Here is a 27,864-nt window from a genome sequence, read left to right as displayed (position 1 = left end):
GTGGACTAAAATGGATCTTTTCACCGAACAAATTGTGAGCAAGCCAGTATAAACAAAAAGGCCACACAGACAACCAAAGAAAGCAACTATTTCCCATTCAGGAGAGCAAATTCCCTTAACTGAATTTTAAAAAAAAAGTAAGGTTTGGTTTTACTATAATTTTTCTCCTCAAAGGAATGAAACAATGTTTAGAACACTATACACTTGTTCTGTGGTGAATACTTGGCTTATGTGATTAATTTTGAGAGATACAGAACATTTTCTAAAAAATATGAAACTTTTTTCATGTTTACATTAAACTTCATATTTTTATTTATATTGTCTGTGTACATTATGAGGAATGTATCTCTTCTAGTGGACTAATTAATAGTTTAACATATTACAAATATTAAAGGCAAATCCCATCAGTCTAGAACAAGCTAGATCTTTTTGTCTGTCTAGACTGATCTAGTTGGGTCTGTTGCTCTTAGAACTGATAAGATGAATATTTAAGGCCATATTGCACTGAAGGTGAACTTGCTCTTATTACATAACAGCATAGAGTATATTAAAAATAGAAGAGATTTAGGTACATCATCTGAGAACTGGGCTGATTTGGGGGGTACTGGACTATCTTAACCCATTATTCCCCGTCTTTTATTTCTTATTAATTCAGGAAATAATTGTGCACGCCTTATGCTTTTCTCTGACCATATATCGTATTCTTCCATGATATGTGCATGGGCAAGATGCAAAAGGCATAATTATACCTGTTTCCAGTATCAAGGAGAAAAAGTCTTTGGCCTAGGTACGATTCAGCTCACAGATACATGTCAGCTCACCATGCCTTCGAGTTTGGCATCACTGTATACAACCAGGAGTACAGTACTATGGAGGCAAATGAAACAAACTCAAATTTTTTTTCCCTTGTAACATTACTTTTACTTTATTACTCAGGTTGGCAGAGGCTAGCCCGATTTTTGTTGGTTGTCAGAACCACCAGGCTCGCAGACGAGCCCGGTGGTTCTGGAGCGGCTAACCCGCTCGAGAACCCCTAGCAAAAAGCATATTTGTGGAGTGAGCGCTCCTGCAAACCTGCTTTTTGCGATCGTGAGTAGCCGCGCCACGCCTTTGCTCACTCTGGCCGGGAGGCTCAAAAGCAGCCTCCTGGCTCGGGGGTCTCCCCAGTATGCCTTGTGCACTTGTACAGGGCATACTGGGGCTTACGGGGGCCGCGCAGCCCCCGCTCCCCCCACCCCCCGCCGGGTCCGTCTCGGAGCCATCCATCGTGTGGACGGCCGATCCGGCCGCCCAGGGCTCCCTGCCCGCTCATGAGCGGGGAGAGAGGGCTTAGCCCGCTCTTCCCGCTCACCAGACAAAACCAGGTCTCACTGATCGTGAGACCCGGTCCACAATGTTGCTACGTTCTCATGGCACAAGCCACTGTTTGAGCTGCTGCAGATAGTCATTTTTAGGATCCAGCAATACAAAAATGATCAAATTAGTCCCATGTATTTGTCAGCTCAGGCTTAGAAGACATCATATTATTTTAAAATGCTATACATTATTACACAAAGCTGTCATAGACCCATAACCCGTGTTATATTGACAATGACATTACTTTACATCCTTCCACGAAGGAGCTCAGATTGATATTTTAGCCTTGTAACAGCCCTGTAGATAGATACAGTCACAAGATAGTGACTTGCCCCAAGCCACGCTGTGAGCTTCATAGCTAAGAAGGAATTTTGTTGGGTTTCAGACTTAAACCTAATACCCTACCCGCTGCTCAATACTGGAAATTAGTTTAATCCCACCAATTCATTACAAATTTACATGATGAACCGCTCAAGGTTTGCCTTGATTAAACAATTTTTGAAACAATGTCATGAAACAACATTTCTGCCTTCAATAATGCAAGATAACCAACTGAAGGAGAGTAGTTCAAGGTAAGTAAAATACACACACTCATTGCAAAGAATGAGCAATTTTCTGATTCAGCCATGTCCTCTAAAGAGGGAGATAAATGTATATTAAAGTGAAACAAAAACAACAAAAATAATGTATATGCATTCTCTTAATGCTCTGAAAAGTTCTTACAGTCTTTTGACAAGTAACATGAGTAAGCCTAACCTCTTAACTAATTACATTTAATAGATACACACTTAATCTCCTTACTTGGAAGGACAGATTGTTACCCTTAGGTCTTTATCATCTTCTTACAGGATTATCTGAAGTAATTCCAAGATCAGAACAACTGAAAATAAATCATGGTTTGTAAAAGCAGCTCTTTATACACTTGGAAATAACCTACCAAAAATGGAAAGCCACATAGGTAACTCACTTGCGGCAATCTCCCTCATTCAAACACTACAGACCTTATTTTGAGAAATTATTTGATAGGAACGTCTAGCCAAGTGATTTAGCTCTAGACATGTTGAAGAGGTTTTCTAGGAGAGCTGGTCTTGTGGTAGCAAGCATGACCTGTCCCCTTAGCTAAGCAGGGTCCACCCTGGTTGCATATGAAAGGGAGACGAGAACTGTGAGCACTGTAAGGTATTCCCCTCAGGGGATGGATCCGCCACTCTGGGAAGAGCAGAAGGTTCCAAGTTCCCTCCCTGGCTTCTCCAAGATAGGGGCTGAGAGAGATTCCTGCCTGCAACCTTGGAAAAGCTGCTGCCAGTCTGTGAAGACAATACTAAGCTAGATGGACCTATGGTCTGACTCGGTATATGGCAGCTTCCTATGTACCACATGAACCAATCTCAATAGTTTTCCCCTGTAATCAGTTCTGGATAAAAGTTACTTTAAAACAGCTGAACAAATTCAGATGATCAAAGGTTATATAAAGCTCACCTTTTCAAATCAGAGAGAAAAGACAGTCAAAATCTTCACTTTGATGTGATCAATTTTTAACAGTTTGGTGCTTTCAAATACACCCTTCCTCACAATAAATTTAAAATGACAATGTCACGGTGTAAGGGTTGTACTCTCTCATTCCTTAGATAAGTTTGAATTGTCTCACAGTACACAAAGACAGAAACCACCTAATAGTGCAGCAGGGAAGTGACTTGATTAGCAAGCCAGAGGTAGCCGGTTCGAATCCCCGATGGTATGTTCCCCAAATTATGGGAAACACATATCAGGCAGAAGCGATATAGGCAGATCCTGAAAGGCATCGTCTCATACTGCACGGGAGATGGCAATGGTAAACCCCTCCTGTATTCTACCAGAGACAACAACATGGCTCTGTGGTCATCAGAAGTCGACACCGACTCCACGGCACACCTTTATACTAAGAAACAGTGGGGAGAAAGAACATGAACAGTGTCAATGGCAACTTCCTCAATTGTGAAACTCTCTTTTCCTAGATTCTCACCAGAACCTAAAACACTGCTACCCACACTGAGCCTTCAAGACATTGTGTTAGAAATTTAAAAAAAATTAAACTATCAGACCAAATATGAACTAAATACTCTGAATGAGTACAGATGATGGGCTTTGACATAATCCCATCAGGACTCCCTGGTACAGTTTACAGTACAGGTGATAGGCACAGAGGAATTCCAGAAGATTCACCACAGATCAAAAAAACACAGTCCAATCCTGGATGACTGGACAAATGAGAAAATGAGACAACAGAAGGCCCTATTAAGCATCCTGCAGTTTTAAAAATGATGGCTTCTCCTGAGAGTCAAAATATATTTGGTGCAAGAGTGAAATATGTCTCTCGATTCTAATGCAATTAAAAAAACCTGTGCTCTGCATATCAAAACTGGGAAAAACTAGGTCAGCTGCAAAGAAGACAATAGGTCAACCACCTCCAGTGGTACCAAGACCCAATACAACAGCACACAGTTATTACAGATGCTGTACCACCCATGATTAGTGTCATGTGAATATACCCTAAGGCTGAAACCTTGAAATATATTGACCTCAGTGGGCCTAGGGCCTGCAGATGTTACCAATTTTGTCCTCTTAGAATTACTGATATCTTATCTCTGCTGCAAGGCACACAATTTTAGAGCAATGCCAAATTGTATACTAACAAAAAAACCTACCTTCAAGCTGTTTCAGTCTGCAGGAAGCAAGTTCGGAATGCAACAAAATCAGCTTCATGAGGATTTGCTCAGTGAGGGTTTAAATCACCCAAGGTTTATCCAGATGTCTTCAACATCAGATATTCTAATGATTAGCAATTTTATAACATGTTAGCATTTGCATAAAAATGCAGTATACAGACTGGTTTCTATTAACCAATTATTATCCAATGTATAAGATTTCACAACAAAAGCATCAGAAATGAAAGTAGGGGGGAACAAAAACAATATGTTTTAACATACTAAGAATTGCTTCCTGCTGCAAACCCTAAGGCCACAGCACTGAGCTTTGTTTTAGCTCTTTTCACCAGTCAAAAAGATTCCAAGCATCAATGAACATAAACTGTTTGAAAGGACATCAGTGGTATACTATTGTTTTTCCAGCATAAACCCCCTACAGACACACAAGGATCCAGTTCAGCTTAACAAACTCCTCTATGAAAGAGAACAGGGTTGCACCGGGATTGCACCCACCCTGATATTACTAAAGGACATGCCGACCTCAGCACATCTTCTAATCCTGTAAGGGACAATTATGTAAATTGTCCCTCTACATGTGCCTCAAAATAGGGTTTTAGAGCAATTCCGATGAAATCCCCTTTCACTCAACTGGACAATGCCCCGATAATGCATCAGGACATCCTTCAGCGACATCAAGGCAGGTATGCTCTTGGCGCATACCTGCTCTCTTCATGTGTCCTGGGGCCAGTATCATTGAAACTGGCACAATGTTTTTAATAACTAAGAAAGAACCAAACAACATGGAATTCAGATAAGGGATGGTGACTCATGATGGTCAAAGTCCATGCTTGAGCAAAAGCTTCTAGTGTGGTCCTAATCAAGTTAATATGATGTTACAGCCTCAGCACAGAGTTCCTCTTCTTAAAATAGGTACATAAAACACTTCTCTTGATGACTGTCATATCATTTAGAGAAAAGGCGCCAATACACATTCTAATTAGGTTCCCATTTCAGTGAAAGTCCCTTTTTATTGTAGAACGTTTAAAACAGCAGACCATGAGCAGTGAAGTAAGACTGGATTCTCTAGGCTAGTAAACAATATCTAATCTCAACAGCATTGGGCTATGCAAAGGTGTAGTAATAGTCAAGCTTGAGGGAGGATTAGGCCTCAGTAAGAATAACTTGCCTGGAAGGTGGCCTCTCCAAATAAAGAAAGAAGTCTGAGAGAATCAAAACCCTGTAGCCCAATCCAGAGTGAGAGGCCTATAGCCAATAGGCCTATAGAGAAGTAGGGGAGGGGTGTGTTCTCACCTGTTCTTCCCTGAAGGCTTCTGAAAAAGGTCTGATCAGCTACTACTGTAGGAAAAGGGGAGACTAACTGCCTTGGGCTGGGAATCAACTGGAAGTAAATAGGGGCCATTTTAGCTATACGGATCAGGGAAATTATTTTTGTTTCAGTGCTGGGATCTGACGCAGTTGGCAAGCAACTGAAATACATTGGAAACTGAGTTAGAGGAATCGCAGTTGCGAAAAGACAGAAGAATAAATAAAAAAGGCCCCAAAAATCACAACATACACCTGGAATCCCTTTAAATCAGCAATAGTCAGCAAGAGGAGTAAGCGGGAACATAGAAATCACCCCTGAACCCCCAGAAATCACCCCAAACCCCCAAATTACCAAAACATCTCACCAAACCATGGATACTCGGGTTGCAATTGGTGAGACCTGTCAATTTCCCAGTTGCAGATACTCAAAACCACAATTGGGGAAAGGGATGACTATATTAATAAATCCTTGTTGTTACAGGGTATCACTCCTTATTGGGTCCTGCCCTAGTCACATGCTTTTTAAGGCCTAAGGCTGCTCAAGCCTTTGTGTAGAGAAGGATTTTTCCACTTTACTTTCCCAAAATACTCCCTTGAAAGGCTCAATCTGCTCATATTAAAAAAGTGGATGGTGGCAGCCTACCTGGGACGTCTCACAGCTAGGAGGAGGGATTTTGTATCTCCTTCCCCCTTTTGTTAGTTATAAAAGGATAGATTAATTCTAAACTGCCTGAATTCCTACTGAGTAAATATTGGCAGAGAGATGTTGGCAAAGCAGAAATAAACAGGACAATTGGACTTCCTTGACATACAGTCAGGACTCTGACTGACTGGTATCGCTGAGACATGATGGTATGAGGCATATGACTGGAATACAAGCCTAACGTTTAGCGGCAGCAGAACAGGGGAATGGAAAGATGGCTTGTCAACAGCAGGAACCTGGGACACTTCTGCAGCCACACTTCACATAGCACTTGCAGTTGTGACTGACATGTGAGAGGATAGAGGGATTAAGCACTTTCCCAGTGGCTTAAGTACTGAAAAATATGATACATTCAAGATAGATACTTGGATTCCTGCAACAGATGACCTGCATATTTGTTGATTCTGATAAACTAAACTAGATTAACTAAACTAGAAAGGCTCTTATGTTTTGGTATTCACAGCAATTTGGCCCAATGTGGTATATCCTCATATTTCAATATGGCTCACACTCTCCCAATGTTCTCAATTCAAATATATAAGGAAAGCAGGGGGAAGAGAAATTATCTTAAAATATATTCAGGATAAATGTGATATATAGAGAAAGTAATTTTATACAATCTTGAGCCATACTGGTAAATGAAGATGTGCTAAAGGTCCCCGGTTCAATCCCTGGAATCTCCAGGTAGGACTCAGAAATACCCACATGAAACCCTGGAGAGCCTCTGTCAGTCAGCATAAATAATGCTGAGCTAGATGGTCCAATGGTCTGACTCTGTATAAGGTAGCTTTCTGTGTTCAGTCGTAGTCCCAGGTAAATGCGTATAGGATTGCACTATTTGTTACTATAGGCAGAGGGACAGAATTTCAACAGACTTCTAACATGTTAGGTTCAAAACAAAAAGGAAAAGTAACCCAGCTTCAAAAAAATACTGTCTTAATATTCTGAATCACTACTTTCTTGTTTCCCCTATAGAATCAGTAGTAGAATGACATTTATCCAGAAGATTCATGGCATTTATGCAGAAGATCCCAGGTTCAATCTCCAGCATTTCCATAGTGGGAAAAGAAACCTGCCTGATACCCTGGAAAGTTGCTGCCAGTCACAACAGGTACTGAGCTAGACCAACTCATGATCTGATCTGACAGCCTCATATGTGTGTATTATTAATTATGAGGTTATGACTGTGATGGTAAAGGTAAAGTGTGCCGTCGAGTCGGTGTTGACTCCTGGCCACCACAGAGCCCTGTGGTTGTCTCTAGTAGAATACAGGAGGGGTTTACCATTGCCATCTCCCATGCAGTATGAGATTATGCCTTTCAGCATCTTCCTATATCGCTGCTGCCTGATATAGGTGTTTCCCATAGTCTGGGAAACATATCAGTGGGGATTCAAACTGGCAAGCTCTTGCTTGTTAATCAAAACCTTTCAAGTCATTTCCCCGCTGTGCCATTAGGTGGCTCGACTGCAATGTGTAGTCTGTGATGTGATGTGTTTTCTGTGGTGTGTAGTCTAGGAAACATACCAGCGGGGATTCGAACCGGCTAATCAAATTTCCCCACTGCACCATTAGGTGGCTTGACCGTGGTAATAAAGGTAAAGTGTGCCATTGAGTCGATGTTGACTCCTGGTGACCACAGAGCCCTGTGGTTGTCTTTGGTAGAATAGAGGAGGGGTTTACCATTGCCATCACCCATGCAGTAAGAGATGATGCCTTTCAGCATCTTCCTATAGCACTGCTTTCCCATATAGGTGTTTCCCATAGTCTGGGAAACATACCAGTGGAGATTCAAGCTGTCAACCTTCTGCTTGCTAGTCAAGCATTTCCCCGCTGCACCAATTAAGGAACTTAACATAAAAAGAAAGAAGGTGACTACCTCAACAAGCTTACAATCTATAGATGGCAACTCACAGTTTTCTGTGCTCGGTAGTATCTTATTAACTTTTACTTATCAGGTGGCATTTTCTATCTGTAACCTCCACAAGGGAAAAAACCGGTAGGAGCTGGGATTGAGTGGGAAAACAACTGGTGGCTAAATACTCCCTTCTAGTGTCACAGCAAGCTAGTTAACCCATTTCTCTCACATTTGCCAGAATTTTGTGTGTCTTTTTTATTATCAGATAAGCAATGATAACTCATTCAGTGGATAAATTCTGCACTATGGCTAGCAGAGTGTGTGGTGAATTAACAAAGGATCCGTCCAATCTATAACTGGCGAACTGATAAACTACTGAATTTAACTGGTCTCTGTGCACAGTCTGTTTCAATTGATTATATTTTATTCTATCTCTATTTCTGAGATGCAAGTTCTTTATTGTTATATTGCCATTACACATTATACTCTATATCTATATCTATGAGATTTCTATTATCTACTGTTGCTTCACATCTGGTATTATATTAAATCTATATTATATTACATCCAGTCAAAGACCATAATAAAAGACTTACTAAATACTCCCTTCTCCCATCACTTCCAAATTCTACATGCCACCACCCCCACCCCCCATCTGAAGTTGTCTGATCTTTAAAGAAGATGATCAGGACTTCATTGCATACATTAGAGTGTAATGGGTAGGTAGCCTCTTATCTGCAATGTTGAGTTGACCAGACCAGACATCACTAAAGGGAGGCTTAAACTGATGTGGGTTACTCTCACCAATTTCCTCCAAAGGCCTAATAAAGGGATAAAGATTTTCCACAAAGTCATCTTACTACTTGCTGTCTCCCTGACATCTGCAATTATCATAATGCTGTAGATCTTTGCTGATCTATCAATCACATACAATCTGAAGTTGTGAGAATTTCCACACCTTTAGAATCAGTGTCCAGTGGTAATGATACAGATTCTAATGGTCTGGAAATTCTTAGCTTGTCTGACTCATTCCTAATAATCTTGGTGGTTTTTCTTTCTAGAATTAACCAAGGTCTACTATAAACCCTTTCAGTTGTTTACAAAACTGGAATATTAAAGAGGCCTAATAAGGCTATCCAATATGTTCTTAAGAAGCAAGATTTTCAGTGCCCAAGTCAAAAGGCATTGTTTACCAGCTTTCATCAAGCACAGTTCTATGCAGGTTTCCTAAGAAGGGAATTCCACCAAGCTCAATGGGGCTTACTTCCAAGTCAATATACTGGAACTTCAACCTTAACCAGCTAAAACCAACTTAGCTAACTCTGACAAGACAACTGGAGTTTTTAATTGAAGGCTTTCACGTTGCTATTTATTTTTATTTTACATTAAGCAGCTTTATAGATATTCCTGGTATGCAAGATAATATCTGTGTAACAAGCACCTGCTTTTAGTTAAGGGGGTTTGAAGCATTTTCAACTGTGAGATTTTCAGTGTCTCAAATGGCTATTGCATTTCTTTCCCTGTCTCTAAAGAGCAGTATCCAGTATCACACCTCAGGGAAGGCATTTTTGTCCAGGCTTAGGTACTCACAAGCAATCTTCAAATATCCAGCTCTTGCTTGGGAAAGTTTAGCTAAAGTTACCCAGACTTTTTTGTGAGTATATAAATCAACACATGCCTCCCACAGGACATTTATTAAAGTAACATGTGAAGATAAGGCTTCTTTAGTAACAGTTACTATTTCACCCATTTGGGCAGAAAGGCAGGGTAAGAATGAAATGGCTAAATACAATAGAAATAGTTCATTCTGGTTCAGGGTCTGTACCAAGACATGTTGGTGCCTGAGGTAGAAAAACCAAATCCCCTCTCCCACTTTTCTGGGGCTTGCACATAAGAACTTTATGATGAATTGTGCCTATGGGTCAGATTGGTCTGCCCCCCCCCCCCATTCAACAATCCTTAGTTGTATCTCATAGTAACTGGCATTTGGCTCACATAATCAGTACTTGGCTTCCTAACCATGCCTTATTGTTGGGCTGCTTCTGACCTCAGCATTCCCCTCCCGCCCCGCCCACAAATGCTTGCTGCTGATATTAGTCGGTTGCTCCAGTGCACTTTTCCATCTTTAGCTGATGACTGTTAAGGTGAAATTAGAGAAGACTGCAGGAACATTCAAGGGAGCATTATAGCACAACCGCATCACAAAATGTAGGTCCTATGCTATTTACTCCCATCCACTTTAATTTAATGACTTTCCTCACACAGCTCTGTCCCTTCTTTCTATTGATCTCTACTGCGTAGACAATTCCTTGCTAGACAACAAGCCGTGTAAGGTAGGTTCAGAAATCTCCTCAAGTTCAGTGTGAAGAGGAAAAATGCAAGTACACACATTATTATTATTATTAATTTGATTTCTATACCGCCCTTCCAAAAATGGCTCAGGGTGGTTTACACAGAGAAATAACAAACAAATAAGATGGATGGAACACATGCACAGACCCTTATGTGCCTAAGGATGCTCTTTTGATTGTGGTATCATGGTAGAATTGAGAAGTTTTGAAACATAAGCAGAACTGAAGTTGGTTTAAATAGGGGAAGTATTCTCTCTGTTAAAAATGAGTTAAGATAAAGGGCTTTTTTCTCTCTCATCAAGATGGGTGCCTTTAGAGCAGGTGCTGCTCAACTTTGGCCCTCCTACAGATGTTGAACTACAGCTTCCATCAATCCAAGGACTATTGGTCACTGTGGCAAGGGATTATGGAAGTTGTAGTCCAACAACAGCTGGAAGGCTAAAGTTGTGGTTTGGAGCATCTACTATAAAATGTCAAACCTGAAGTGTCTTCTACACAAATTGTGGCATTTTGCTCTTATCTGCATGCTAACATGCCACCAATCATTCAGATAAGCAGTAAAAAGGTTGTAAGGCATAGATACAGAGAAAATATTCTTGCACAAAATCATGGCCACTGCAGCTGAAGCAGCTTGTAGGTTAGGGAGGCAGGGATCAACTCCCTGCCTTCCACTTTGAACCAAAGACATTAGGATTTGTTGCATTTTCCCTCTATCTCATTTGTAAGGCCAGTGCTGAGAGATCTGTGCCAGCTGCCCCAAGTTTTAAACAAAGAAGTTTGGCTGTATAAATTAATTATTAATCATTATTATTATTATTATTATTGATGATGATGATGATGATGATAGGGCTGATCTCCTTAAAACAATTTCTATTTTTTCCCCTACTACCTTTTCTTTGTTCTGATCACTCCTGTAAAACAGCAAGTGTGTACTGCTTCTTTGAAGCTTTGAAGCTTCCTGAACAGTATCACCATAAATTAGCAACAAGGTACATTCAAGTAAATATTAGAAATGCCAACTTCTAGAACAAAGGCTGAAATCTAGTATTTACTATTCTGAAGTGATTTTTAATAGACACTTACAAATGTGATATGAATTAGTGCAACTATTAAAATACCATCTTGTTTTATTCGCTTTACCCTTCAGCATGGATCAAAGGATAAGGACTTAGGGGTCAGGGCCTGAGATTTTGACAGGGGGGTTTCTAGGTCAACAGAAAGAGTGTAAATCCACCTCTCTGGGATTTTTGAAGCACTGACTGGTATACATCTGCATCTGGAGAATAGATAGGACTCTGCAAAGGCAGTGATGGAAAAACGATGCTCTTCCAAAAATGGAAACTAACATCCCTCACAAAAGCAGCTGTTTCAAGTCCAAGAAGATTTCTATACAGAATCACTTCCTCTGTATGCGATAGCATGTAGTCACAGGCTGATCACCACGGCTGACATCCAGACTAGCTGCATACATTTAATAGGAGAGGTCCAATTTTCATCAATCTCCCCTTTCCTCTGCAGCCTCTCGTGCCTCCCAAAAATATATCCCTGAGGGCTGTAAAACCCTCAGGGACATATTTTGGAAGGCACAAAAGGCTGCAGAGCGAAGACATCATCAGTGAAAGTGTGCTTGTGCTAATCTAGAAGATGTCAGCCCATGTGTGTAAGAATACTATAGCTGTGTATATGTACTGGAGCTAATCTTGCATTCCTATAAATTGTTCACAAAGTAACGTGTGTGTACACAACCATTCTAAAGGCAGAGGAACATTTAAAAGTCGTATACTTTACTGTAACCATATCCAAAGTTTTTCCCCCAAGGGCCATACCCACCTAAAATGACAGTCACGTTTAACAACACTATGCCTTTCCTGCTCATGTTATGTGCTATATTGATTTCAACCTCCAAGGTGAATATGGCTCCTTTTCAACCGTTTGAAACATATTAGTATGCTTGTAACAGCTGGCTCTCTCTCACTTTGGCACCTGCTCCACATCCTGCCGTGTTGCTGCTTGCTCAGTGTTTGGCCACAGCAGGGGACTGGAGACAAGTGAACAAACTGAAGCTGAACCCAGAAAAGTTTGATATAATGACAACTGTGAGTTAGGAGGAATAGACACCTGTAATTAGGATATCCATCTTCTAAATGGGATGGAGAGAAAACCCTAGTGATGTTGAAGAAACCTCAAAAGGAGCAGCTATCACACTGTTAAATAAATGCCACATTCATTGTGGAATGAGCTTTCATTGGCTGAAGAAGCTTAGTCAAGAGATGCAATATTTTTAAATAGTTTAAAACTACTGCTGCACTGAGATTATTTCTAAACAAATGACCTTGTATATTTTTCCAACCTGCTACTCGGCCAGGACCACCTATTCCTCAAATCTCCGTTCCGGTAAATAGAGATAATCTAATTTTCTTGTATCACTGTATGGCACCTAGTCCACATGGAGAATTTAAATAACATGCCACAGCTACTGAGAAGCAAAACATCTTGCAGTATTAACAATGTTATAATTTCAGCATGATAAATCTAGAATTATTCAAAAAGCTGAGTTTTAGGAACAATATAAAAAAAGTTAAAATTCATAAAATTATTGAAGTACGATGGTGGAACTATGGAGTTCCACCATCCATAGTTAGTGGAACTCAAGTTAACTTCATGGTATCTGATGCAATTTCTTCCTGCCTTGGGATATCATATGCATAAAAGCATTCCATACAGTTGGATCCAAGACAAATAATTATTGGCAGTATTACTCTTGGGACCTGGTTGGTCAGCTATCAAAAGAAAAACAGAACAAACAGTAAAACTTGGAAATATGTTTTACAAAGCAATTTTTTTTTTTTTTTTAAGGAGGAATGCTTGGAATCAAGGGGAAACTGTCCAAGTTTGTCTCTTAAGAGACAGCCTGGTTATAGTATTTTGCAAGAAGAGTGATAGCAACGTGAAAAGTAAAGACCTAGCAGAACATTATCTAAATACTGGATTAAAATGTTTAAGCCTTTAGAGAGATAAATTATAGACTTAAAATTCCAGAGAAGATATTGCGAAGAATTAAACCCATCTATTATTAGCTTTTACTTTTGGCTTGCTTCAGTGATGCTCTGAAAAATAAAGGGCTCTTTTACTCATTCTTCCACACCAAAAGTATACCAGAGGCAACATAACTGAGCAAAGCCAATACTACAGTGCCCTCATGGAGAATAAATTACATCTCACTCCCCAAGAACAAATCAGTTTCACAAATTATGCCAGAGTAAAAATGAGAGCCAATGTGAGGCTGCATATGGCAAGCTTGGTTTCAGAATCTAAACTTAGCCAGGATCCTGGAGGTCCACTTCATAGATTTCATTGTCAGGTGTAAGTCTTAAAAATTTATGGTTCCCAGGTTTAACTGTTTGCAAACTTGTGCAACATGGTAGTATACTCATCAGGGAACGGAAACTGGCCGTGACTTTCAATCAAAGGCATACGTAGCAGCATATCTGGATTTGCGGCTGTGTGATGTGGCTATATGTGAGCTGGGTAACCTAAAATCATTCTTTCCTTCTTGGTCTTACCTATCTCACAAGCTTGTTGTGAGGATAAAATGGGGCATCCCAAGTATTTCCTAAATTGGTGGGGAATGCAGAAAACATTCCCACCAATTTAGCATAGTCTCCTTCACATGAGTTGTTTGGGATTCTAAATGAGCGTGCTGGCAGGTCAACTCTGAGTACTCCTAAATTCAAAAGGATTTATAAGTATGTTTAGGATTGGAGCCTGGCACCTCCATCCTCCCATGTTTACTTGGAAGTAACCTGCCTAGTATCAAATTAATTTCAAGTAAGTGGATTGGAGCATTAATTACAACTCTCATTATTTTAGGAATTTCAAGGAGTTAGCATGGAAACAGAATCAGCACTAGCTGCATTTAATTAGGCAGGCAAGATACCCTTGGCTGGCAACTAGTTTTAAAGAGGGATCATAGTCTGAACTGAACAAAGCCTAGGGGGCAACAAAATTAACTCCACCCACTAGTCCCCTCCTATCCAAGCAGAGACACGGGTAAAGGCTTTTAACTTTTCTCTCCTTGTATGAACAACAACAGAAATCTTGGCAAAACCTTTTCCTAGGCACACATCTGCTTCTTTATTATTTCCCTGATTTGCTTGCCCACAGAAGTAAGCTGCTATGGTGCACAAGGGAAAAACACCTACAGAGGCTCTCTGCTGCTTCTCACACTTGAGAAGAAGAGTTTACAGAGGTCAGCTTGGGCGAAACTGGTTGATGCATAATAATGTGCAATGCACACATTTATGATACACAAATTGAGGCCCTTGAGGATCAAGACCCCTATGTTTCTAAGCCTATCCTACAGTTTGCAAGACCTTTCTGACTTTTGGTCTGCTTAGACCAAATTATATTCAAGGATTCATTACAGAATTATGAAATCACTCTAGCCTGTACGGTTGCAGTCAATCAGACACACACACAAAATAAGCAAGGTCTTTCACCCAACTTTTATTGCAAAGAACATGTTTTCACACAGCTCTTCACTGGTCCTAAATCTTAATGTTCAAATAGTAAATTTGCCCCCAAATTATGTTCTCTATTATTAATAATCATCATCATTATTCATAAAAAGCAGAAACATATGGGGTATTTCTCTATTTTTAAACACTTGGATTTGGTAATACAGCTCAAACAATAGATGATAATAAATATTAACTGCCTATTCAGATCAATGGGTTTATCCTGTACTAACATTCTACTTAGTTCAGTTTTTAAAAAAAATAAAAATTCAGTACAATCACTGCTTTTGATGCTGGCTCACACCAGTATGTTTATCACATGACAATATTACATACAGTGATTAATTGTAAGATCTAACACCACCAAAAACGTTTCATATGACTTCAGACAACCTCAATATGCAATGTTTTTCAGAGAAACCTGTTTGGACATTCAGGTGCAAGTCGTAAACTGTATGTTAATTGGTTGGTGTACAATTATGTGAACCACACATTAGAAACCTCCAACAATTTTGTGTGTGTGTGTGCGTGTATTTTAAAAAAAACACTCTTGTGCTCCATTTTACTTAATCCAGAAAAGCTAATACTCTTCAGCTGCTTTACTCACAATTACTAATATGGCTCACACTCCTCAATAAGGACATATCTATAAGCAAGCATCACAACGCCTAGCTTTTAAAACTCTAATTGTAGATTAGGGATGTGCCCAAAGCAGTTCAGTGCCTCCTTAGAGAAGCTCCAAGTTGGTTTGGGCACCGGCACTCAAACCGGTTTGGGGGTCGGTTCCTTTAAAAAGAAAGACCTTACCTGCTCCTCCACTGTCCCATTGCTTTTCCAGAAGCAACAGCTGGAGGTCGTTCTTCAAAAAGGAGCAGTGCTGCATCCGCATGTGGCCTTTTGAAGAGACCGCCACATCGAGAAAAGCAATGGGGCATCAGCGGAGCAGGTAAGGGCCTGCTGACCTGCTTTTTAAAGGAACCTATGCCTGCCCCACCTGTGGCCACATGAGCCATTCATGAACATCCCTATTGAAGATATAGCAGATAGTAATGAATACTGTGAAGGAACCCTGTGCATGACGGGAGTTTGCCTCCATTATTCTAAAAGCGAAAGCACCATGTTTACTGCATCCACTGGACCTGCTCTTTACCAATTCCCTAATCCTGTCTAATGCAGGAGAAATGAATACTTTGTACCCCAACTCCCCTATGGGGATGGTAACTGGAAAACTCTTTGAACTACGGACAAGTGGCAGTCTCAGAGTTACCTCTGCCCAGAAGGGCATCTCATGCTTGCATTGGCTAAGGAGCTGTCAACCTGAGCCCTCATGGCCTATCTCTGATTAGTGGAAGGTGTTAGACTTGAGCCTGAAACATTTTGGAGGCCATTACAGAGGCCTCCAAAACGATTTCGCTACCGGGGTCATTTCATTTCCCCCACCGGTGCTCCGTTGGATCAAAGCCCCTCGGGGCAGCAGTGTACCTCCCTGCTGCCCCATTGCCCTCATCAGCCGGAAGTGGCCGAAAGTACCACGCATGTGCGCACGTGCACAGAAGATGGGCGTGCACGCAAGCAACAGGCACACACACGACCGGTACTTCCAGCCGACGAGGGCAACGGGGCAGCAGGGAGGGGCTTTGATCCAATGGAGTGCTGATGAGGGAAATGCACCCTCCCCCAACCCTTAAGGGAACATCCCTGCTGCCTCCAGAACAGTTCCAGGCACATCCTTAGAAGGTGTGCAGCACTCCTCCAGGTATTGTGTAAAGTTGTCAGCAACTTTCTATCTATTTGCTGAACCAGCTGTCACTAAGATATGCAAGTGCTTAGCTTAGTCTTTAGAATGTGTTAGGAGCTAGAAATGACTTATGTTTTATTTTACTACTGCCTACCTACTCCCCTACCCACCTTAGTTCCTGTCAGTTAACAGAGTAAACTTTTAGAGAAAACAATCTCGCTTCTTGTGTGTGTGTGCTTGGAGAATCTGGAGGTGCCGCTCCCCATGAGCTAATCGCTTGGATGAGCTACTAAAAGGGGAAACTTATCTTAAAAGGGGGGAATAAAGCCTGGCTCCCGCTCTGTGAGGACAGAGGGGACCCGCCAAAGGTTGATTCAGCCCAGACTTGAGTTCTCTCTGGAAGCAGAGTGGTGGCAGCGACTACCAGACCCACATTGGAGCAGGGATGAGTCAGTGAAACTACCTAAACTCCAGTGGGGTCACCCTTACAAATACTAACTGATAACACTGTAACAATTATTACCCAGCAGCACCATCAAGTACATGGTATTTTATACCAAAGACAGGCCCCGACTCCTAGGAGCTTAAAGGTAAACTGTGCTGTCAATTCAGTTTCAACTCCTGACACGCACAGAGCCCTGTGGTTTTCTTTGGTAGAATACAGGAGGGGTTTGCTATTGCCTCTTCCCACGCAGTATGAGATGATACCTTTCAGCATCTTCCTATATCGCTGCTGCCCAGTATAGTACCAGCAGGGGTTCGAACCAGCAACCTTCTGCTTGTTAGTCAAGCATTTCCCCACTGCGCCACTTAAGGAGCTTACACAATACAAAACTATGCAAGAACAGAAGAAGAGCGACTATTGATAGATGTGATGAAATACACACATTTTACTCTTCTGGGGTCTCCCCCCCCCCACAAATTTACAGAAAAGGCCCTAACATGAAAAGCTCAAAGTAGCTTATTTGTGGCTCCCAATGACCTCCATCTAGGCACAGGTGAGCTCCACAGCAATTTAGCTTCAACAATGCTCCAGCATCAGATTCTTCCTGACCATTCACTGAGCCGCTGAAGGAGGAGACTGGGATTAAGCTAATCCACATTAAGTGATCTGGCACATGCACCCTTCCACACAGTCTCCAGCGGAGAACCAATTTAAAACATTCCAGCCAACTATTGCCATCAGCACAATTATCCTCACTCTCTGACACCGCTATGCAACCACGGCTTTCCAGGGCTCTATAGGCATCTCTAAGGACTTGCCGAAAACTAATCATAGAAAGCTACCCCACTTCTTAGCAGAGCACCTAACTCCATACATTCTCCTGCTCTAATGCAATCTTCAGAATGGTTGCCTTTCCCTGGCTCAATCAACTTCTCACCCCCTCTCCTTAAAAAGAGATTCAGCTGAATCCACAGGAGTAGTCCGTCCTCCCTTTCAAGTCCCAGTCGAGAAAGAAAAGAGGGAAGCTCTGGAGGCTTCCTGCAGGGATATTAACAAGGCCTGGGCTTGCCTTATTAGCTTGACTTTAAAATGTTGCCATTGTGGGTTGGGTTTGGTGTTTTAAGATGCCAATTGAGGTAATGTTTAGGATTGAAAGCCCAGGAATCCACAAATAAGCCTTAACTGGCCAAACAGTTGCCATTAGGTTTGCAGAGGCTGTCAGCTTAATGTATGCACACATTTTATGAGCTCTGTTGCAAACTGAGAAAATGTGGAAACAATAAAGTAAACAGCTGGTGAGAAGCTGAGTCTTTGTTTATTCAGAATCATACATGAATTCCCAATTTCATTTGACAAAATGCAAATTCTTGCAAAAAAAAAAGGAACACAAAAATGGAAAAGCAAAACAAACAGAATAGGATGAGCTGGGGAAAGACGGAGGGAATCCTGCTCAATCCTGGACAACTTGCACTCCACAGGGACAAACTTGAGCAACCCCTCAGAACAGACACCAATCCCTAACCAGTCTTGGTTCCTTCAGCCTACCCACTCGATGAAGTGAAGCATGCTCATCATCAGAGTTCAGCCCTAGTTCTGTCTCCAGTACTTCACTGGAACGTGTGAAAAACACCAGACTGTCTCTGAGAATGTGCAGCGTATTTCTCCCCCAATCACCGATTACACCCAGCACCACCAACACATCTAGGACTGGGAAGGAGAGGCTTTCAAGTCGGAGGGCATACCTTGCAGGCAAACTTGGGAATCTCTTAGTAGAGTAGTTAGGCATTGAGCAATGTCCACGAGATTTGGCAGGCATGCTCCGGAAGACAGACAGACTAATGCCGAGGACATTTAGAGTAACACAACTTGAGCAAGTGAGAAAAGGAGCTTCTCCGGAAGAAAGAGCTTCTATCTTGTCAGATTGTGTGTGCCTGCCTCTCATCCTAGAGAAGAGTCAGAACGAATAATTGACTGATGTCTACAATGACGGCTATCAGGGTTCAAACTGGCACAGCGGTCATGACCTAAAAGCTGTGTTTCCTAAGCCCAAATTGGAGTGACTGTGTGTGTGCACGCTGGGTGATGAAGAAAACGCATTCTGCACGTGTTCAGAGGCACCATGACCTTTCCACTTATTTCACATGCTCCTAAAATAGACACTAAGCTCCAGACTGGGCTGACTCCTAGCTCAGAGGAAACCCTAGTATTAGAAACCAACAGTTTCTCACCACCGCCACCACGCAGGGCGGTCCTACGGACGTTTCTTTGGAAGTCAGTCCCAGAAAATTCAGTGGGGCTTCTTCCCATGTAAGCGTCCATAGGATCGCAGCCTAAAAGGAGTCTCTCCTAGGGAATTCCATGAAACCTACTCGCAAAGACTCGGGCACGAGATCGGGTTGCTCGAGCCCGAGCGACTTTGGGTCCTAGCGATTACAACTAGGCAGGCCGACTGCCCCGGACTCCGCTAAGGGCTCGGCAGTAGTTTCTCTTGCAAAAGCGCAACTTGAACACAGCCGAGCGATGATTCCCTTATTTCTTGCCGCGCGCAGCGACGCAGGCAACCGCGCGGGTGAGAAGCGGGCTAGAGAGAGCCCTTTGCAGCGCCGCGGAGCAAGGGAGCGGGGGAGACGAGCGCGCGGGGAGCCTGCCCCGCCAGCTCCATCGCGCCTTCATTCCGCCCCGCCAAACACCCAGTGGGCAAGAGGAGGAGGCGCCGGCAGGGGCCTCGCTTACCTTGGGCTGCGGGTTCCGCCAGGCTCCGCGTGTGCAGCCACAAGAGCAGCTGGAGCAGGAAAGGGCTCCTCTCCCATCCGCCCGGTCGGAGCTGCCGCTGCATTCCTGAGCCGGCTCCTCGTCCCCTCCGTCCTCGCTACTCCAACATCCAGGAAGCCTGAGCCGGGGCTTTTGCACGGGGCTTCGTCCGCTCGTCGTCCGCCTTGCCTTTCAGCCTCGAGCGGCGCGGCGGAACTGGCCTCAAGGGGGCTGCCTCTGCTGCTGCCTCCGCCTCCAAGCGCGGGCTCTCTCTCGCTCTTCGCAGCCTCCTCACTTGTCACTTTCCCAAAGCTCCGCTCCAGACCGACCCATCCCAGGCCAAGGCAGCCCCGCTGGCTAGAGGCGGCCGGTCGCCGGTCCTGCGTTGGATCACTAGCGCTCCCTGCTGGGCCAGCGGGGGAAAGCAAAAGAAGGACAGAGCCCGAGTTCTGCCATGGGAAAAGTTCCAGCCGTTCCTCTCTGTCGTGTTTCTCTCCCAATATAACGCCGATTCGTTATGTACATATTTTATTTTATTTTTAATTTAAAATATTAATATTCCGTCTCTCCAGCACACTGCTGCTTGGGGCAGCTGACAGTAAAAAGGACATATTTCATTGAAATGTGTTTTAGATATATAAAAGATGATAGACCAGCTATGCAGGCATGCTGATGGCGGGGGAAATTAATAAAAGGAAACTTAGATTAGCTGATGAAACGATCTGTGAACTCTACTAAAGAATTTTAAGTTGCATTAAAACCAGTTTTGTGAAGCAAAGAAAAGGGCGTCAATTCCAGCTGGGTAGATTAGCTTGAGAAGTAAAGTTCTATGTAGTAAGTTACTCAAGAGTGTCAAAGATACTCAGTATGTTAAGATAATTACTGAATGTTTCAGGCTGCTGCAGTCTTTCCTACTACAGGAGATTACTTCAGGAGTAAATCCTGCAAGGGTGAGGAGAGGGGAAGGGGATTGCAGTAGCCTGAATTAAATCAGAGATAAGGCCAAGGCTTAATTTAAGGCAGGACTCACCTAGGCTTAGCCACAGAACTGTTTTCTGTGCTAATGACCTGCCCCGAAACATGTGAAGTAATAATAAAGAGTGCAGAAACAAACACAGTATTCATTTCTCTCATCAGTTACTAACCACAACTACCTCCAGTTATCTATCTGAGATAGTCCCCTGGTCAGGCATTCGGTGTCAGGGAAAACTACAGAGGCCTAGCCTACACATGCAAGAGGATGAAGTAGTAGAATGGACTATATCAAGTCAGACAGAAAGAGGGATTTGAACACACACTTTTTGAAACACCCTGCACACATATATTAAGCATAACAGGGAGAAAAGTTGTTTCTATGTTTGTTTTCTATTTGCAGGAAGTTTTTAATATGGGGGAACATTAAAAAAATGTTATCACCCACCACAGTTGGAAATAGTACAGTCTGTTCTATCACTTGAACAACCTATTGCCTCATCCTGCTGCTTTTGTAGACCAAGCCAAAGACTCTTATAGTGCTATAGAAACTTATTGTGGCATAAGCTTTTCCAGACTGGAGTTTCATCAGATGCCCAAAGTAGCTTCTAGGCAGGCAGGCTAGTTCTTGGCCACCCTTTGGAAATTAACTAGTGGCTTAACTTTTATATAGGTCTGGGTCACTTGAAGAAATAATATAGAAGGAGATGTATTTGCAAATGTGTAGTGCCTCCTCCGAAATACTGCTGAGTAACCATAACTGACCCCCACACATCTGGGATCTGTGGGGAGCACTACCAGGTCAGAAGGCATGACTTTCAGGCAAGATTGAGCCCCGCCTACTCTCATTTTACATTAATTCCTCCAGTCTGGACTGCTGGTACTATTTAGGCAGGAAAGCAATATATCTGTTCACAGGAGACACTTGAGCAACTAGAATAACCAACAATGGTTCTCATTTACAAATCCATTTACTGGGATAGAAGGAAAGCTCCTGTGTGATGTACTTCTTTATTACATTTCTAGCCCACCTTTCTTCCAACATGAAACTCAAGGCTCAAGAAACTCAGTCAATCACCCAGGCACTGGCCAGACCTAAATCTGCTTAGCTTCAGCAAGGTGGCTGTATAATGTGCCCTCATACCATGCCCTGCATATTAGAACTTGGTAACACAGTTAGGGATGTGCACGGAACCGGTTCGGAGGCCCATGCCGGCACGTCAGCAACTTGCGGTCGTATCTGGAAGACGAGGGCAATGGGGCGGCATGGAGGTATGCTTCCACCCTGATGGGCTGTTAAAAAAACCAACCTGGGGGAGGAGCAGTGGAAGAGGTAAGTGCACCCTCCCCCCGCTCTTAAAGGGAGACCCCCACTGTCTTCGAATAGCCCCGCCACAGTTCGTTCACGTCCCTAAACACAGTATCCCTGTTCAGTCATTATATACCTGGGTACATTCAACCAGCCGCACCTTCCATGCCAATGTTCCTTAGCACACATCCTTAGTATTCCTGGGTTAATCATTTGAGAAGGGCAGCGGTTAAACAAACAAACAAAAAACTTCCTCCCAATGATTTGGAATGCAAATTTGGTAGTTATGTTCCAGGAATGTAACTCAACAGGGCTAGTAGTATTTGCAGAGGCTGACATACAGAGCAAGGATACACTAACACTGGTGCAGAGAGAAAGCATCCTAACAGAACTTTAGAACGAACTGCACCAGTGCAGTGGGGGAAGTGGCCATTTTTGAAGTCCTCTCCTCAAGAACATATTTCCAGGTGACACAGAGGGCTTCCTGGGGAAGGGGAGGGTGATTGCTGATTGCTCACTGCGCCAGTGCAGTTAGTTGGGAAGTTCTGTTAGGCTGTTCTCTTGCTGCACTGGTGCATCCTTGCTCTATCCATCAGCCAGTAAAACATATTGACTTGGAGTTAATCTGACTGGATTGATGTGATATGTGAGAATGAACAGGTGTAGGATTCATGTGTCTGTGTTTTCCTCTGCAAAATATGCTGTTGTATAAATGCTCTAAAAGTTGCTACTTTTGAAACTTATACGTTCAAATATGTATTGCACTTCAGTAGCAAGGAGGATAGATGTCTGGTGGCTATAGGCCACTTCCAGCCTCAGAGGCAAGATGCCACTAAATACCAGTTGTAGGAGAGCAATGGCAGGAGAGGGGGCAACCACTCACTCCCTGCCTGTGGGCTTCTCAGAGGCTTCTGGTGGGCCACTGTGTGAAACAGGATACTGGACTAGATAGGCCTTGAACTTGTTCCAGCAGGGCTGCTCTTATGTTAGTATGTCCTGAGGACTTTTCAGATCATAGCCGCAGAGTTCATTTCCATTCTGCCTTAAATATATTGTTGGGGAAACCCAGAATTAAAAGAAAGAAGTAAGTAGCAAATGTTTGTGTTTGCTCATTTACATATGATGCAGCCATCTGGTAACAGAATATGCATGTTTGGGTGCAGCACTGCATTTGATTGAATCAAAACAGATAACCCATGTTCCATATAAATTAAAAAGAAAAAAAAGTATCTCCAGTTTGGACCTAGTGTGTGGCAAAAGTTGAAGCAATGGGAGAACACTTGGTCATGCCATTATGGTTCCATATCTGCCACCTTCCCAAGACGTTATAGCTGAATCTTAGCTAGAATATAGTCTATTTATTGACATGTTGTTTAAATAGGCAGAAGTCAGTTGCGTTTACTCACCCATATCAGGATGCAAGTTGCAGTTGCTCTTAATACAGAAACAAATGCTTGAGATTGCTGACTGAGGAATTTCCGGTACTGGCTGTGTCCCTTGAGGTACCGGATGATTCAATCTGTGGAAGAGGCAGGAGACTGAACTAGTGAGCCAAGTCTATCACCTTTAGGGGCCACTTTACACAGCTGCATCACTGGGGAAGGGAACAGATTTAATTTATGAAGGATATAAATGACAAATTTGTATGTGAAGCAAGATGTTCAGTTCATGAATCTACATGCTACTATAAGAACTCCCTAAGCCTCAGGAACTGGAAATGAATAATAGGTAGCTAAGTGATCCTTACTCTTTCTCTTGTTGCCCCTGTAGATAGAAAAAGACTGGTAAACACATGTGATCTACTGAGTACATACATGCTACTATGTGGGAGCAAGCCTCCTCTCTAGTCACCCCCATCTTGTGGAACTCTTTTCTCCCTAAGATGTTATTATCGCCTGCTCTGCCCATATTCAAATGAAAATTTAAATTTAAAGTGTTTACCCACACTTTCTTTAAAATGGTGTGATTGGAATTGGGATTTGCTGTGTTTATCTTCTCTCCTGCTGTTTGCTGTATGCATTTTTGTGCTTGTTGCTTTTATTATTTTAATTGTGCTGTTTCTGTGTATTGTGGTGTTAGCCACTTTGAATTCCTTCAGGAAGTAAAGCGGGATAAACTTCTTCTAATAAATAAATAAAATTAATGGTTCCACCCAGTGAGCTGAGTGAAATCTTGATGACAACTCTATTGGAAAGTACTCTAACACTGATCTGTATATTAAATGCACCAGATATATTCAGTCTGAGAGGAGGAACAACATAATTTACAGTAATAAAATATAAAAACATTATTTTTAGCTTCCCATCTGCCAAACTGGCCACAATTAGCAAATGCAATACACTTCCTCGCCTAAAGTCTGCTCTGCAGAACACATCAATGAAAGTTAAAACACATGCTTGGGGAATACATCTGCTCTTAATCTTCAGCATTCTGAAGTCAACACAAATATTTTTGCTATTTTCCCCTTAACTTTCAACAATCAGAAAGCCTGTGGCAGAAGAGCTGAAAATAGAATAAACTTGAAAATAGAAGCAAAACAGAGACCTAAGAAAGAAAGAAAGAAAGAAAGAATCAGAGATCCATAACTCTGTCATAGCAAAGAATAACTGAGACTAGCAACTCGTCTCAGAAAAGGCAACTTCCAGTATAGTAATTAGATTTCTTCTGTATACTGTATTCCACTAGATTCTGCCAAGATCTGATAACCCATCAGAAGGACAACTCTGTGTAGGAGAAGCCACAGCTTTATCAATAGCAACATTTGTACCTGATATCCTTAAATAATTAATTCCTGCACCAAAACGTATTATTACAAACAACCCATCTGTTAATTATAGATAACTATGAAGACTGCTGCTATCTGGAAATCATTTGTAATCGCAATAAAGGTAATGCAAAGATGTGAAAACAAATGTTGTAATGTGAGAAATTAGCTTCAAATCTATAAAAAAAGTTACAGTGTTGATTGTGTGAGCTACTGTGTAACATCACATTACAAAAATACAAAAATACTAGGGATGAGGCGTATCTAGGGAAAATAGTGCCTAGGACAGACACTGAAATAGTGCCCCATGTCCAAACATCTGACACCCGTCTTTCAGATAACTTTACAATTATATCAGCTGAAAAATACAAGTCAAGCTTGTTAAACTTTTAATATTTCAAAAACTATTTAGCAGTGGACGTAGCCAGACCAAAAAATGCCGGAAAACTACAAATTTCAGTATGCTGGGGCTCATGAAATACCCAAATACTATGCGGAGGTGTACTTGGAAAACTAAACAGAAGTGCCTGTCTAATTCTCTACTATGCATTGTAGCATCACTATTATATAAGTTGTAAAAAATAAATGGAGAATTTGACTTTTTCCAGATACTCTGAAAATAATTAAAGGATATGCAGAGTAAACTGTGTCACTGCTTGGGATATATTCTAGTATTTCAGAAAGACAGTTAAAATGACAGAAAGAGCAAGAAACTCCCAGTGGGCCTTAATACTAAGGATTTCACACTGATTCAAAGACAAACTCACCATTAATAGCCATATTATTAAGACATCACGTTTAACTCACTTATCACAAGAAGCAAAGTAAGAGCAAATGAATACAATCCAAGCTCATAAACTTCAGCTCAGTATTAATAAGCCCTGATTCTCTGTACATAGTGCCAAACTAAATATGTGTACAGTGACTTATATTATATTAAACTTTTTTTAAAAAAATTATCTGTAGCCCCTTTGGGGGGCTTCCTAAAGGCCATGGGGGGTATGCAAAGGTTTCCCCCCCCCGCTGGCCTCTAGGGCCTCACAGGGACCATTTGAGCATTTGCAGTGGCCATTTTTTGAAATAACTTTTTTTTAAAGGCCACTGAAAACAAAATGGCCTCCGTGCATGCCTCTGCGAGGCATGGCATGGCCTAGGGCAGGGATGGGGTACCTTGGCACTCCTGCAGATGTTGGCCTACAATTCCCATAATCCCTAGCTATTGGCCTCTGTGGCTGGGGATTATGGGAGTTGTAGTCCAAAAACAGCTGGAGTGTCAAAGTTCCCCATCCCTGGCCTAGGGCCTCACAGAGGCCATATGAGCATGCACAGTGGCCATTTTGTTTTCAGTGGCCTTTTTTTTTTTTAATGGTGCCTCCCTTCAAGTGGCACCAGGGACACGTGCCCTGCCTGCCCTACCCTATATATGCCCCTGAATGTGAGAATTGGGTACTAAGTGATTTGTACCCAAATCTACCTGTTTGGGGCAATTTGTGGACAAAACAAACCACCCCTGTGCTAGCTGGCCAGATTTGGGTCCAAAACAAATCACCCAGATTTCGGACCTGAAAAATTCTTAGATTCAGACCTCCACTTTGTGGCAATCTCTCTTGCTGTCTCCATTTTGTTTCAGGGATTTGTTTTTTTTAATTCCGCCCTCCCAAACTTCAGATTGGTGCCTTACAGTATGCAACGATTGTCTGGCGATTCCCCCTGGTTCCAGATTGGCTCATTTCCATTCAAATCTTGTGTTGCCAGAGGGGACTGACCCCGCATTGGCTAGGGAAAGAGTTAAAGAAGAGAGAAGGGTGGGGGGAGTTTGAAGGAGGGATTTTCAAATGTACTTAAGGAGGCAGCCAGACACCATTCTGCCTTTCTGCCTCATAGGAGAAGAGAGAGAGCGTGTCAGAGGAGCTTTGCTTTGCCTTGCCTTACCTGTTTGGTGCCTGGAGTAGATTGTCTGCTTTTTGTTCCTGCTTTCCTGATTGAGGAAAAGAGAAGATAATATTTTTTTTCACCCCCTTCCTGCTGCTGAGAGAATCACTGCCTGTGCCAGCTATCTGTGTGAATCTATTTGGGTACAAAACTATTTGTACCCAAATTTACCTGCTTCGCGAGATTTGTGGACAAAACAAATCACCCCTGTGCTATTACAGGTATGCACGGAACCAGCTGGCCTGGTTCGGTTTCGAGTCCAGATTGGACTCGAACCTGACCAGTCAAGTTTGGTCCGGCCCCCATCAACTCCCCCCCCTGCACTCCAGTCCATTCTGGGAGTGGGGTTCTCTAGCCCCTTCGGGGGGCTTCCTGTAGGCCACAGGGCAGTCCATTTAAGAGGCCTGCGGGGAGAGGCGGAACCTTCGCGCTCACACACACACAAACCCCAGCCTACAGCAAGCCCCCCGAAGGAGCTAGAATATTTTCAATTTATTTTCAATTTTTTTAAAAAAATTGAAAAAATTTGCAGACTTGTCTGGAGGTTCAGTTTCGGTCCAGATGGAACCAGGGTGGGGTTCGGTTTGATCCCAACCCTCCGAACCGAACCCCCGAACCTCCGGACCGATCCGCACATCCCTATGTGCTAGCAGGCCAGATTTGGCTATGTGCACAAATTACAATCACCTAGCACTGTGCAGTTCAAAGATTTCCTTTTTTAAAAAGCCCTCATGTATAGGATTATTATCCACCTGTACAATTGCAATCCTTTGCACACTTATAAGTTCATTGAATAAGGTTGGGCTTACATTTGAGTAAATATTCACAGAACCGGCTACCTGAACAGAGTGAGCAGGATGGGGCTCTAGAAAAGCAAATATCAGAGATGTTCAACATAATCTTATCTTCATAAACTCGACAGAAGCTTAATGTTACCAACAACAAGCAATGAACTTTTTCATCTTCAAAAGCTGCATAATGGGCAGAAATTCAACATCTGAAAAAGATGCATAGAGGTGGAGAGGGGAAATTAGTTGCTGAATTTTTGCCTAATACTCTGGGCACAGGAGCTTTGCCAGGAAACAAGTTGGCAACCTCAGTCACCACTCTGGCAATTTTTCTTAAACTGAGGAAAGTACAGGAAAAAGTAGGCTCGAGGG

The 27,864-nt window shown here is 42.4% G+C and overlaps 1 protein-coding gene across 17 annotated transcripts in view; it reads right to left on the bottom strand.

Moving 5' to 3' along the window:
- Positions 1 to 27,864, bottom strand: part of ROR1 (receptor tyrosine kinase like orphan receptor 1) — a 353,019-nt gene that overhangs the window by 315,027 nt on the left and 10,128 nt on the right. For 9 of the 17 annotated variants that reach the window (XM_053243349.1, XM_053243356.1, XM_053243352.1 and 6 more), the window contains 3 exons: positions 27,544 to 27,701; positions 26,705 to 26,750; positions 23,415 to 23,527 (listed from right to left, as the gene is read on the bottom strand). In XM_053243349.1, the coding sequence (XP_053099324.1) occupies positions 23,415 to 23,527; positions 26,705 to 26,750; positions 27,544 to 27,601 (217 nt within the window). In that variant the 5' untranslated portion in view covers positions 27,602 to 27,701. Of the gene's footprint in view, positions 1 to 19,709; positions 19,944 to 23,414; positions 23,603 to 26,704; positions 26,751 to 27,513; positions 27,702 to 27,864 lie in introns of those variants that run through there. The other 8 variants (XM_053243346.1, XM_053243357.1, XM_053243344.1 and 5 more) reach the window with 6 other exon arrangements.

This window comes from Hemicordylus capensis, chromosome 4 (genome assembly GCF_027244095.1).
Source record: "Hemicordylus capensis ecotype Gifberg chromosome 4, rHemCap1.1.pri, whole genome shotgun sequence".
Taxonomy (NCBI): domain Eukaryota; kingdom Metazoa; phylum Chordata; class Lepidosauria; order Squamata; family Cordylidae; genus Hemicordylus; species Hemicordylus capensis.
Note: the sequence above shows the minus strand (reverse complement) of the source record. Positions and strands in the feature narration are given on the sequence as shown.